General features: G+C 53.4%; 1 protein-coding gene across 2 annotated transcripts; it reads right to left on the bottom strand.

Moving 5' to 3' along the window:
• Positions 1-3,534: 3,534 nt before the first annotated feature.
• On the bottom strand, positions 3,535-13,735 carry Cdk5rap3 (CDK5 regulatory subunit associated protein 3). Of its 2 annotated transcripts, XM_028869046.2 has the most exons (14): positions 13,594-13,735; positions 13,351-13,396; positions 10,516-10,647; positions 10,168-10,268; positions 9,779-9,827; positions 8,965-9,143; positions 8,405-8,541; positions 8,051-8,195; positions 7,524-7,625; positions 7,090-7,180; positions 6,267-6,355; positions 4,450-4,655; positions 3,966-4,137; positions 3,535-3,850 (listed from the first exon to the last, which is right to left on the bottom strand). In XM_028869046.2, exons 1-14 carry the CDS (start codon positions 13,597-13,599, stop codon positions 3,785-3,787), a joined length of 1,521 nt encoding a protein of 506 aa, XP_028724879.1. In that variant the 5' UTR covers positions 13,600-13,735; the 3' UTR covers positions 3,535-3,784. The 2 variants fall into 2 exon arrangements, with proteins under 2 accessions (XP_028724879.1, XP_037056644.1); XM_037200749.1 differs by lacking the exons at positions 13,351-13,396; positions 13,594-13,735 and adding an exon at positions 12,206-12,866.
• Between the last annotated feature and the right edge of the window lie 242 nt (positions 13,736-13,977).

The raw sequence follows: 13,977 nt of genomic DNA, 5'->3' as shown, positions 1-13,977 counted from the left end.
CAGATCTCACTAGGAAACCTTTGTGGGCCTCCACACTGCCCATGATCAGCTTTTTCTCCTCTTATTTATTTATTTATTTATTTTTTTGACAAGGTCTCACTATGTGAACCTGGCTGGCTTGGACTCATAGAGATCTGTCTGTCTCTGCCTCTGGAATGTTGGAACTAATGGCCGTACCACCATGCCTGGGCCTCTCCCATACTCCTAACTTTTGGAGACAAGGTCTCCTTATGTAGTCGGGGTGGTCCTTGAACTCATGGTCTTTCTACCTCAGTTAAAGTGGACAGAAGTTAAAGTGGATGGAATATAAATCCAAAGTGTAAGGTCATACACCTGTAATCCTAGACTGTGGGAAGCTGAGGCAGGAGAGTCTAAACAGGGAGCAAAGGCAAAGGGGGCCATAATAACAGAAAAGGCAGGGTTGAAAGGAAAACCACCGACTGGAGGGGGACAGGGAATACCAGAGGTGGAGTACGGAGGGGTAATGGTCTCAGGTGGGACCAGGACGAGACGCAAGGTGCCAGCTTTGGTCTAGGATATCCCTACCCGATGCCACTGGCACACGCTGACAGCTGAAATCTGGGTTTTCCTGTGTCGGGTCTGGTCAGAGTGCCGTGTGCACTCACCACACCCTGAGGTCAGCAGCGCCTTTTCCTTGTTTCCAGAAGGAAATGAGGCCCAAATGGGCCCAGGAACTGGTCTCAGTTCACACAAGCAGCAAGAACAGTACTAAGCCAAGCGCCCCGTCTACAGCCACACCCACTGCCTTGCTGCTGCTGCTGTTGTTACAGTTTTGTTGGTTGAGACAGGATCTGGCATCACTCAGACGGGTCTCAGACTTTCTCTGTAGCCAAGGATGCCAACAGTCACCTTGAACTTCTGATCCTTCTGCCTCCATCTCCCAAGCGCCACCCAAGCATTACAGGCACGTGCCACCATACCCAATTCTGGTGCTTAGATAGAGCCCAGGGTCTTCCACACACAGGTAACAGCTATATCATGGAGCTGTCTCCCAGTGTCTTCTCATTATTATTAGATTAAGTGTGCTTGTACTGGAGTGGCGGGAGAACACATAAATGGTGGTCAAGAGACCAGATACACGTTAGTAACAGGACGTGCTGGCTGAGGGCACGGGAGTGAGCAGGGCCACAGTCCCAGGCTCCTCTCCCCACGCTGGCTGTGCTTTTCCTTTGTCCTGGGCTCTAGGCCCTGCTGCGGAGCAGGTGACTGCATGCTTTGGACGATGCGTTTGTGTTTGGTCTGAATAATGCAGACTGCCCTGTACTGGCAAAGGGAACAATGGATTCCACCTGAGCAGGAGTTCGCCTGCCCCTGACAAGCCCTCAGTGCGCATGGGGACGGGGCTGCTGCGCTGGGCTGACAGAACTGATGGACAGTCCGTAGCATTCCACTTAGCCCATGCTCACAAGGCAGCCAGCAGGTAGAGGTGCAAAGGATTCTGGGAAAGGGAGGCTCTACTTTCTTATGTGAATCAGGGAGAGAGCATTAAGCAGAGAGGCAATGGGAGAAAGAGTCAGCCTCAAACTATGCTAAGCCCTTGGCAATAAATTCCCATCAAACTAAGACTGCTGAGGACGGAACTTGGCCTGGGCCTCCCTCTTTCCCCGAATGTCTTTTACAACTCTGACAGCTGACTGCTGGGAACTTGGTCTTCAAGTTTGCAAGGACCCTTGCTTCTCCCTTCCAAGAAGACAGGTCAGGCCAAGAAGAGCTCTCCACAGTGCCCACCATGTAAAGCTAAGAGCTCATGGTGTCAAGCAAGTCCCAAGAGCACTGTGCAGCTCAATTCATTAACCCTTAGGACAACCCTGTGCCATTCTGAGGAAAACAAGCATGGACCCAAACATCCCAGAATGAAGTTAAAGGGGTTCAGAAGTTGGCCCCCAAATCAATCAGACCTGCTCCGGAAGCCCGCCAGGTGGGTTTGTTGTCTCTGGCCTGGCTGGGAGGGGTGGCCCAGAAGATAGCAGAGCCAAAGGCAAAGGAAGCCCAAGGTTCTGAAGAACGAGGTCAGTACTGTCAGTCAGGGCCTTGGGCCTACCTCAGCCTAGGGGTCGGGGAGAGCCTCGTCTTTACCAGGCAGTGAAACAGGCCTAATTACCGAGGGAGAACAGTGCCCAACCCCTCTGTTCGCCACACCGTGATCTCATCTGCTGAAAGACCCTTCAACACAAACTGTTTCCCTTCCTTCCTGGGGAACTGAAAAGTCAGAAAATACCACTTCCCCGCTGGCCAGAGGTCAGGTGCTCAGGTCTGGCAGGAACTGGAGCCTCTAAAGCCAAATCCAGCCTGGCACAGCCACAGGGTCCTCTGGGCTTCTCCCCACAGCCTGGGCCCTGTAAGCAGTGGCGTCTGTAACAGCTGGTGACTAGGCAGGGCCGTTAGACCGGGCAGGGCTGGCATGCCTCAGTGAGCTGATGGCCGCTGCACAGACCAGCCAGACAGCCAGCCCTTGGAGCAGATGACCAGTTGGGGTGGGAGGTGGCAGGTATGTGCTCAGACTTCCGGATGGGAGCCAAGAGGAGCAGCCAGGCCCCAGGACTTGGGCCTCTGGGGTAACCGCAGACAGAACGCAGCCCACTCACACCCCTCTAGGTCCTTGCCTTCTCAGGACAGTTTCCTGACACCAGACTTCCCTTTCTCAATTCCTCCGAAAGGAGGTGACCAGGCAAAGATTGGGGGGAAGCGGTGGTTGACAGTAATCGATAGGAGCGTCTCCGCACAGTTCATGCGGCCTTATCTCTCTCTCCTTTGGATAGCGTGTGTCCGCCGGAGTCCGCGGGGTCGGTGATTAATAGGGGCCATCACTCACTGTCCTGGACGGCTGAAAGGCAGCAGGGAGGGGGCGGCCCTCCCCAGAACTGAGATAACAAGCAGCAGGAATAATGAGGGGTGTCACTCCACTTTTCATTTTGATGGAAAGTCATTAGGGGAGTCAACGGCGGCAACAAAGAGCCATGAATCAACTGCTCTGCTATGAAATTAAAATCGAATTGCCGGCCACCCCCAGCCCTATCCTTCCTGGGAAACAGGGATGGGTAGGTGGCTCGGGAGACGGCCGCTATCCTGGGGTGGGCTCTGCCCAATCCCAGAGCAGGCGGCTGTGGGCAGGAAGTGGACAGACAGGCAGCTAGGAAAGGTGACAATTCCTGTCTCCACCTTCTTTATCAGACCTGCCTCCCCAAACCACATATCCCCTCCGCCTAGAAGGTAAGCTGTGATGCAGAGGAAAATACAACTTTGCTGCTTCCCACGGGGCTGACTCACTGCTCTCCTTGGGCTGCTGGCTGGGGTGGGGGCAGCATGGGCCTGGTTAGAGCAGGGGCAAGGCTGCACTGGCCACCCCGAAGGCCCCTGCCGAACCATCTGTCAACACTCGTGGGGAGCGACCACAGGAAGCAAGGAGAGGTCTCTACAGCTGCTGAGGGCCTACTGGATGGAGAATCCAGGAAAACATGTGCCCAGCTTCAGCGGCGAGCAGGCCCAGGGAAGAGGTGTAAGGGACACCAGCAATGAAGTCTTTTCCTTTTTTATTAAGCCTTGCTTGATAACTAGAAGGAAAAGCTGTGGCTTCAGGCTGACAGGCCACAGAGCCACGGGTCACAGAGCCACTCAAGCCAACCTGCAGAGATCACAGTGAATGCCAGCGTCGCCATTCAGGTGACACTTCACGCTCAGTCCCCGGGTGTGCCTGGCTTCTTGCTGGCGAGGCCTGGTAGCACCAGCCTGGGCTGTCCCACCTCCACAGGAGGCTGGGAGCGTGTCACAGAGAGGTTCCCATCAGGTTCACGGGACGGCCACCGTACCTCTTAGAGATGTCAGCTTCAATCTGAGAGACAGAGAGCAGAGGGCAGGGAGCAGACAGGCAGGCGCATGGCCTTGGTCTGTGGAAGCTGGGGCACCCCCTCCCCCCGGGGACAGGGCAGGCTCCCGGTGAGGCTCACCAGCTTCTGCAGCTCTCTGGTCTTCTCCAGCAGCAGGTCCAGCTTGGGTTCCAGAGCTGCCTGCTCCTGAAGTGCCTCCTGCTGCTTCTCCACCATGAGCTCTTTCTTCAAAGCCAACAGCTGGGACTGCTTCAGCTTCTGCTGAAGGAACTCCGTCACTCGGTCCACATACCTGTGCAGGGCACCCTGTGAGGCTGTCTGTCTGCTACTTAACTGCTGGCCCCGGGGAGGCTCGGGAAACCAATTCCCGGGCAGGCCTCCCCTCCACTCCCCTCCCATCCTTCAGTCCTTTTTCTGGTAAGGAACAGAAACTATTCCTGGTTCCTACCTACTTGGGAAGCAGATTCTGTCTGTAGACATTAATCGACCCTCTGCCGCCCCAAAGAGAAGCCCTATTCCCAGGAGAAAGCCATGTCCACAGGAAGAGGGAGTCACGGAAGAGGAAGAAGACAACACGGAGAGGCACAGAATCAGCAAAGCCAACCTTGGCGAGGCCAGGATCATGAACAAGTGCTGCATTCGGAGACTGGTGAGCCGGCCAATCAGATCCTGCAGTGTGGACACCAGGCTGAGCATCTTCTCTTTGGTCTGACCCTGAAGGATGGCAGGAGCCAGCTGGAACTGGCTCACGGACAGGATATCAGCCTCCTCGCTCATCTCCACTGCTCTCTGGGACAAGAAGATCTCGAGCTGAGGAGGGAAAGGAATTGGTTCACACCAGAGAAGGACTCAGAAGCTGAGCCCTCCAACAGGGAGAGCCAGGCTCTGAGGGGACAGGCGGTCCCCTCTGCACACCCTACTGCGGAGACCCCTCGCCTACAGATGGAGAAGGCAGCCCAACTGTTACTCTAGCCCCCACGGCAACCTGGGTCTGCTTAGCCCTCGCTCTGCTCTCCATCCTTCTGCCCCAGCCTCTGGTCACACAAGTGAGACTCCCAGGGCAGGTACCAATTTTCTCTCCATGGGAGAGTGGGAATCATGCTTGAGAAACCCTGGGTTAGGAAAAGTCTAGAAAGAATATGAGCAGCAGCCATATCTCTAAAACACAGTCTCTATGAATAAGTTAACCTTGGGCTAGGTAGCTAGCCCGACACCAAGCCTGATAACCTGGGTTTGATCCTCAGAACCCACATGGTGAAAGGTGAGATGTCACCAGCCATCTTCAATGGTTCTAACTCGAACACCAGCACCATAAAGAGTTCGTCTAAAATTAATAATATCTTGTTCCTGAATTTTCCGCAAAGATCTTTCTTTCTTTCTTTCTTTCTTTCTTTCTTTTAAGATTTGTTTATTTATTATGTATACAGTGTTCTGCCTGCATGTATGCCTGCAGGCCAGAAGAGGGCGCCAGATCTCATTACAGATGGTTGTGAGCCAACATGTGGTTGCTGGGAAATTGAACTCAGGACCTCTGGAAGAGCAGCCAGTGCTCTTAACCTCTGAGCCATCTCTCCAGCCCCTTCCGCAAAGATCTTTCATCTGCAGTAGTTGGCCCCCTTAATGCCATTTGCCTCATAAATTGAGGAATTTCAACATCTCTAGGTCTTGCTGAAACACTTAACCCTTCAAACAGTACTCCACTGTCTGGTGGGATAGTTGTTCTTCACTTATGGCACTACTAGGTGAGTAAAGAGGAGCATTCCGTTCTCTACCAGTGCCGTATTACGAATGTGCATGTATGCACACACAAATAAATAAGGACAAATTCTAAAGGGGAGAAAACCTATCTTATTATGTTATGAAAACTGAGTATCTTTTGTCCCCCGCTCCCCATGCGGCTACAGAAGGAGAAAGGAGAGGAAACCAGATAGGCACAGAATTTCCAGGAGGCTTGCCATGGAGCTAAGGATGACCCTGAAGTTCCAATCCCCCTGTCTCTGCCTCCCAAGTGCTACACCGGGTTTGTGTGGTACTGAGAACTGAACCCAGAGCTTCCTGAATGCTAGGCAGACACTCGACCAACTGAGCCTCCTTGCTTCCCGGTGATCTGAGGCACCAGTACCATCTGATGTAGGGCACACTCATCTCGCTCCTTATCTGCTCTTCCTGCTGGAATCGAAGCACCCCAGAGGAAGAGCGCTGAATGTCTTCTTCATTGCTCTATCTCTATTGCCCAAGAAGAGCCAGTACTCTGGAGATGTATCGTAAATGCCAGGGTGGTGCTGGGGGGTTCCTAACTTGTGAGGCTCTGCTCTAGGAGGTGGACATTTGTCAGTACTCTTCACGTAGCAGGAAGAGATCAGAGGTAATGTCAACTGTGTCAGAACCTGGTCACCCCCGATGCCTTCCAGAAGACAGTACCTCCATCAGCTCATCAATGAACTGATTCCGGGTCTCAGGGTATTCAAGAAGAGTCAGAGCGTCTGAGCCCCTAGCAACGCCCTCTGGAGCTGTGAGAAAGAGAGACAGGGACGTGAGGATGGAGCTGAGGACTAGGGAAGGAAGACTCTCGAGTCTGAGAGTAATCCATAGGATTACTATGGACACAGGCTCACCTCACTAAAGACTTCTCGGCCTCACCCAGGGGGCACACTACCCTTTTCCACACGTCTCAGTCCTACTCAGGTCTGCCTGCAAACTCCCAGGCAGACCCAGAGGCAGCTGGTGGCAGGAGGAGGTAAGTGTCATCCTGCACTGCCCTCTAGTGACACAAGTGGCTGCTACAGCCTCTCTGCAGACTTGGGAGGGGGTGGGGTCAGGTCAGACCCAGAGCCCAACTACCCCTAAACAGTTTACAAATGACTGGCCCACATTCAGTCTCTAGAACAGATCAGAGTTGGTGGGTGGGACACGGTGGCGCACACCTTTAATCTCAGCACTGGAGAGGCAGAAGCAGGCGGATCTCTATAAGTTTGAGGCCAGCCTGGTCTTCACAGAGTGTTCCAGGTCAGCCAGGGCTACACAGTGATACTCTTGTCTCAAAAACCCCAAAACAAGACAAAACAAATCCCAACCAAAGAAGGGAGCTCAGTTTCTAGACTTTATATTTAGCTAGCCCTCTCTGGTCACTTCCATTCACATCCTCGTCAAGACTGATTCTTATTTTTATGAGACAGGATCTCCATGGGCCAGGCCTTGAACTCCTGCTTCTCCACTCGAAGGCTGCAGGGGACAGGGCACTCACCCTCCGTTCCGGTCTCCAGCACGGTGATCTCCGCAGCAGCAGCAGCAGCAGCAGCGTCAACACCCCAGTCTATCTTGTCACCCCCAGCATCCTGGATGGACAGCAAAGACTCAGCAATGTCGGAACTGGTTCCCTAGCCCTGGGAGCCAGAAGAGACCAAAGGCCCCGAAAAGTTCAGCGACTGCAGCCCCCATGGAGCAAGGGCTACAGGCCTGTGCAGGGGCAAGGGTGGTGACGCGGGCTTTGATGACGCCACCCTCCTTCCTGCTTGGCGAGGTCATCGGCTGTTTGTATCCATACACCCCAAACCCCAGGAGAAAAGAGTTCTAAACAGGTGACCCACTTTTGTGACTCTGCCTCCCTCAGGAAGCACCTGGTCACATATACAGCTCTTTTCCAGGGCCGAAGCAGGACCACTCAGAGACAGACCTAACCTTTGACTCTGATTCCAGGGAGATGCCCCAGTCTATTCCAGGGGCCTCGGCGGAGATGCCCGAGTCGGAAACGGCCTCCACTCCGAAGTCACCCCAGTCAATCTAAAAGCAAACACAATGTCAGTGTGAACGAGGTCGTGAAGACAGGGAATGGAGTCTGCCTTTCTGAAGGTCTCAGCGCCGTGCAGAAAGTCCTCCTGCCAGCTGCAAAGAGCCCCGGCTCCCACAAGAAAGGGCTGGCTCACTGAAGACTCCCCGGGTCAACATGAGCCAGTGGCTGAGGCTCCTGGCACCTGTCTGTACTCTGGTCTCAAGAAAGCCAGGAAAGTAAGGGGCCTCTGGGTCCTCCTACCTAATATCTCTCTCTCTCTCTCTCTCTCTCTCTCTCTCTCTCTCTCTCTCTCTCTCTCTCACACACACACACACACACACACACACACACACACACACACACACACACACACGGCTGCCCTCATTCTTCACTGTGGTGATTCAGCTCAGGGCTTGGGCTTTGTGGCCTGTCTTACCTCATCTTCTTGCACCTGCTCAGGAGGTTCCTCCAGCTGCGGCCGCTCTACCACAGAGGGCTCTGTGCCTGTCCTCCATTCATACACAGTGGAGTTGCCCTTCTTCTTCACGTAGCGCAGCATGGGCAGCAGCTGCTCTGGGGGGCTTCAAGAGAGCATGCTAAGTGAGCCCTCCCACGGCCGCTTGGGAAGCTGGCACAGGCTCCATCCTGCACCCACAGGCCAAGGGCATGTCCTCCACGCTCCAAGTGTATGAAACAGGTGACATGTTATGTGGGGGCAATACAACAGGGAAGAGCCAGAGGGACGAGGGAAGGCACCTCCTCGCTCAGGGACAGTGGAAGTCCTCCTTACCTGTCACACACAAACTCCACACAGGCCTGGTACAGGTCGATGGCCTCCCCCAGGGACTGAGCTCCTGCTCCTATCTCAGCCAGCTGGCTCGGCAGCTCCTTCACCAGGCCCAGGAGCTCTCTCCGGACGTTGTCTCCCTAGAGGTGAGAGAAGGGAAGAATTAGGTCACACACGGTGGGAGGTGGAAATCATCAAGTCAAAGAAAACATCCAAAGCCGGGCAGTGGTGGCGCACGCCTTTAATCCCAGCACTCCGGAGACGGAGGCAGGCGGATCTCTGTGAGTTCGAGGTCAGCCTGGTCTACAAAGTGAGTTCCAGGAAAGGCTCCAAAACTACACAGAGAAACCCTGTCTTGAAAAACCAAAAAAAAAAAAAAAAAAAAAAAAGAAAAGAAAGAAAGAAAGAAAAAGATCCAAAGACCTCAGGAAGGTGAGACACTGAGCCAGGACGGGCACAACCCAGCTGAGAAGGAAGCCTAGCCTGCCCGCTGCAGAGGAGCCGGGTCCTGGAAGACAGCGGGGGCCCCCCGAGACTCTCCCACCGGGATGGCGCCCACTCACCGTGATGCCGTACTGTTTGCATGACTGATAGAACTGTTCGCGCTTCTCAGCGGCCCCAGCCTGGCCCTCCTCCTCCTTGCGGCTGTATTCCTGCTGCAGCTGCTGGCACTTGGCAATCTGCTTCTTCAATGAAGGGATCTCATAGCTGACATTCCGAACCAGGAGGCTAGAAAGCTCCACTGAGGAGGCCCAGGAGATTTACTGTAGGACGACAGCCTTGCCCTAAGGTGCACACAGACACCAGAGCATGGCGGGGAAGAGGGGGCTTGGCCTCTCAACTTCCAGGCCTAGCTCTGGGTCCTGAGACAAGTTGTGTGCCCTCTCCTCTTCAATCCTCAGCTTCCCAACAGGGATCATGGTGTTTGTCGTGCGGACCCACATAAAACACCAACCAGAACCCCCTGAGCGCTTGGTATCTATTAATTATTAGTTATTTACTATTCAGATCCACAGTCCAACCTACAATCAGCCCATTAGCTGTTCTCTCTCAGTCTCCCAGTGTGGCCTCCAGGATGACCCATACTTCTTCTGCCAACCGTAGAACGGGAATGCAGAAGAGAGTGGGGGGGGCAGTACATACCACCCCCAAGGGAGACAGAGAGGTCAGACACCTGCTCAGCTGAGCACACCAATGTCCACTTCCTGCCTGATCACCCTTCTCCCCCGGCACCCGAGGAACTGTTTCTCACACCTACAATCAGGCAACATCTGCACTGCACCCCGTTTCCTTCTGTGTGCCCCCTAAGCTTGGTGTTTCAGAATCCCAGGAGTGGGCTTCCCCATGGATGCTAGGGCCACGTCAGGGTCACTTTACCTAAGTAGGTGTTGTCCTTCTCATACAGGCTTATGATCTCCTGCCAATCCTGAGAAGAAGAGAGGAAATGAGAGAAGCACTCAGCAGCCCCCTCACAGGTGCTCCCTGAAGGATGCCCCAAGCTTCACACCAAAGCGAACCCCTCAGCTTCCTCCAGCTTTAATGTTGGCTGGACCCACCCCCATGACTCAGGCTGTGACGCTCAACAGTGATTCCCAAAGGTCAGGACATGTAAGGCCAGGGGACAGGTCTACTTTGGTATAAATTATAGGGACAAAGAAAGACCAGGAAATACACTATGAGGGCATTTCGACTTGTTCATCCGGGAGACTGGGAAGCTGTGGATCGGATGTCCCAATTGCACATTACCAGTCCTTGACCACACTTACCTTCATCCGCTGAGAAGAGTACCGGCCAAAAATATTTTTGGTGGAGGCCTCGGTACCTTTAAGAAGGTCCACTATTCTTAGGCAGTGGAAGTAATGAATGTCTAGAAAGCAAGAATGGGGACTTTCAGAATTCTACCGTTCTTCCTCTCTTCCTCTGACTACGGCAGGAGCCTGACTCACGTACTCGCTGCCAGTTACTTTGGCATGGAAGGAACCAGCATCTACAAGCCAGAAAAAAAACCCTCTCTCCTGGGGTCAGCCCTGGTGGTTCACCAAGGGAATGACCTGGTGGACACACAGGACTCCAGGAAGGAGGGGGCACCAGAGACATGGCTCCAAGTCACTCACAGGATCCAGAGAGCAGCTGGGCAATCTCTTGGCTCTCTGGCATGTCCTGGATGGCAGTGTTGATCTTCTCCCGGATGGTCAGCACCAGGCTTTGCCATTTTAGGTTACAATGTCTTCTGTCCACCAGCCAATCTGCTGTGAGAATCAGTCAGTCGCCACAGCCCGCCACACCTCCAACCCCCGCATCAGGAATTCACCAGTTCAAGCATCACGTACTGGATAGTGAACGGCAGCTGTTTTGGTACTGGCTAAGGTATCAGAGGACGCAATGGGAAGATGAAAAGGCAGACAGACTCAGAGAGGTGCTTGGGCTAAACAAGCTCTGGCGCCCCGACTTTATCCCCGGTACGAGCTTTACAGGGCAACTACCTCAACACAGGGATAAAGACAAACTTTAAATCGGCCCTGACATGAAAGTGCCACTTTTGACCAGTCTACAGTCTCCGTAATATTTTGCTTCTGTGGGTAATTATATCTTTCTTGTTGACAGAGGCTGCTGCTCAACTTCCATTTCCTCGGGGCTGGGATTAACCACGACAATGGAAAACACACGGTGGTTATGCCAAGCCCCGGATGAATGAACAACGGCAAAGCCTCTAACACCTATGGTGCCCCAAGGACTGGATAATGTTAGTTGATGATCTGTTCTTTTTTTTTTTTTCTTTTGAGACAGGGTCTCTCTATGGAGCCCTGGCTGTCCTGGAACTCACTCTGTAGACCTGGCTGGCCTTGACCTTACGGAGAGCCTGCCTCTGCCTCTCCAGTGCTGGGATTAAAGGCGTGCTCTACCACCGCCTGGCCTCGTCACTGGTCTGTTCTCAACCCTGAGTACTTACCACTCTACCACACGACCACCAGTGTAACTGACCTCGTTTGGAGGCCTAAGAGCCATGCTCATTTCCTAAGGAGAGAACTAAGGTTCCAGTTAGATGGTCCTGGGGCCTAATTATCAAGTTTATTTAAATTATTTTTTAAATATTTATTTATTTGTTATGTATACAATGTTCTGTCTAAATGTTTGCCTACAGGCCAGAAGAGAGCACAGATCTCAATACAGATGGTTGTGAGCCACCATGTGGGTGCTGGGAGTTGAACTCAGGACCTCTGGAAGAGCAGCCAATGCACTTAACCTCTGAGCCATCTCTCCAGCCCTTAAAACAGTTTTTATTAAAAATTTAATTATACAGCCAGGTGGTGGTAGCGCATGCCTTTAATCCCAGCACTCGGGAGGCAGAGCCAGGTGGATCTCTGAGTTTGAGGCCAGCCTGGTCTATAGAGTGAGATCCAGGACAGACTCCAAAACTACACAGAGAAACCCTGTCTTGAAAAAACAAAAAAATTAATTAATTTGTTTATTTATACACTGTACATGTATGTGTGTGTGCACACAGGAGCCACAGCTCACAAGTAGAGGTCAGAGAACTATTTCCTGGAGTCAGTTCTCTCCTTCCATTATGTGGGTCCTGATATTGAACTCAGGTCCTCGGGTCTGGCAGCAAGAACATTTACATTAACCTACCGAGTCATCTTGCTGGTTCGAATTATCAAGTTCCTCAGTCAAGTTTCTTTCTCTTTGTGCCTCAGATTCCCCACACATAAGATGATGTGCTGAACACTGTGCCTTGTGTGTAGCAGTGACTCAATAAACCCTAGTGATTTCATTTTAATAAAGACAAGCGTAACATGGCACCTGGTATGGAGCAAATGTTCAGTGAGCGGCGTTCCACTGTTCTTCTCATGACTAGAGGACAAGCTCTCACCCCAGGGTGGGGACATCAGGCATCCACACACTGAGAATACATCGTGGCCCGTGCCCGTAACCCCAGCACTTAGGGGGCTAAGTGACCAGTGCCCATCAAAGGACCGAATGCCCCTCATAGGGGTAAATTTAGAAAGGTGGCCTTGTTGATAAATCTGTCCACTGGTCAAGTCTCTCAAGCCTCAACAGTATCAGGAATTCCGTCTCTGCTTCTGCTGTGTGTTCCTCTAAAACTGTCAGAAAGACAAACTGCAGATGTCAGAACTCCTACAAGGGCCTGAAGTCGTCACTGTCTTAGGGACATGACTGACATGGACTGAGGAATATGGTGAACGTTTAAAGGGCCAGGAGCTGTGCACATGTCCAGAAGTGATAGAATGAGGGACATGAACAAGGTACAGAGATGGCCTGGCCACTAAAAGGTCTTGTCTGTCTTTAGTGTCTTTCCATGTAGTCCTAGCTGTCCTGGAGTTTGCCATGTAGACGAGGCTGGCCTCTGCCTCCCGAGTGCTGGGACTAAAGGCTTTTGTTTTTTAGGCAGGGTATTGATATTGCAAGTGTTCCTGGCTAGCCCGGTACTTGCTATGTGAACCAGGCTGCCTGAGAACTGCCAGCAATCCTCCTGCCTCAGCTACCCAAGTGTCATGGTTACCAGCATGAGCCACCATGCTTGGCATTAAAGGTCTGTACCTAAGTCTTAGGCCTCTCTTCTCCATAATAATTCAAAGCGGGTTTGAAACCTTTTAAATAAGCGGGAGGGGGTCTTCCCACCTCAAAATAATGCAAAATGCATAAAGCCAGAACCAAAGAGACTTAGGTCCAAATGGACAGGCCATTTGGTAATTGCCCATCTTTAACCTGTCCTGTGCGCCAGACTAGGATGTGATACTACGTTATAAATGTTACACATAGAAAACAAGGGGCCAGTACAGACTTCCCATATGCTTCCTTCAAACAGGTCGGCCTCCAGCGTAAGGCACCTCAACCCGGACTTGCACAGCCCCTGGCTGCTGGTGGCAGTGGGCAAACTAGCAGGCCTCCCCCGACAGCCGACCGCGCGGGGGCGCCTCTCCTACCGAGCAGCTTGCTGGTCTGGATGTCGATGGGCACGTGCTGGTGGTCCTGGTGGGAAACACGACAGGGAGGGAGGGGGGCGTGAGCTCGGGGAGCGCTGTGCCGCGCCGCGTGCGATCGCCCATCTCACGAACCCAACCGCTACCCTGCAGGCCAGGGCGCCCGGCGGAGGACAGGAGGAGTTGAGGAGGCCGGACAGGGGTCCCAGGGTAGACCCCACTTTCTCCAGCCCTGGTCCCCCACACCTGCATCCTTTCTCCACTTCCGCTTCCGGCCAAGACCCCGGCCCGGCCCAGCACCAATCCCGAGCCGGGGTGCCTGAGCCTCCGTTCAGAAACAAACCGGCCTCCTTCCGCCACGTCGTCGTCTTCCGCGGAGCCAATCCGAGCTCACGCCCCGCCCCCTCCGAAAACCCCGCCCACCATGAAGTGCTGAATGGCTGAGTATCGGGGGGGGCGGGAGAATAGCGGATAGCCAATGGGAGACGAGAGGCGGGCTCGGGGCCCGTGAGCGTCTGGAAGGGCTGTAGCGCTTGCGCGGTGGCGGTAGGGGGCGCCCAAGAGCCGGCGTGGGCGGCTTCCTCCCCTGCCGAGCGCAGAGCCCCCTGCTGGAGAACGAACACGTCCGCG

The sequence above is a fragment of the Peromyscus leucopus genome, chromosome 8b (genome assembly GCF_004664715.2).
Source record: "Peromyscus leucopus breed LL Stock chromosome 8b, UCI_PerLeu_2.1, whole genome shotgun sequence".
Lineage (NCBI taxonomy): Eukaryota > Metazoa > Chordata > Mammalia > Rodentia > Cricetidae > Peromyscus > Peromyscus leucopus.
This window is presented reverse-complemented; position numbering and strand designations above follow the sequence as displayed.

Bases quoted from the DNA above. Each gene is read 5' to 3' on its own strand.
- Cdk5rap3 (XM_028869046.2), bottom strand. The intron at 9,828-10,167 runs GTAAGTGTGGTC...TCTTCTTCTCAG, and splicing joins ACTCTTCTCAGCGGATGAAG to GATTGGCAGGAGATCATAAG. The intron at 9,144-9,778 runs GTAAAGTGACCC...GGGCCTCCTCAG, and splicing joins GAAGGACAACACCTACTTAG to TGGAGCTTTCTAGCCTCCTG.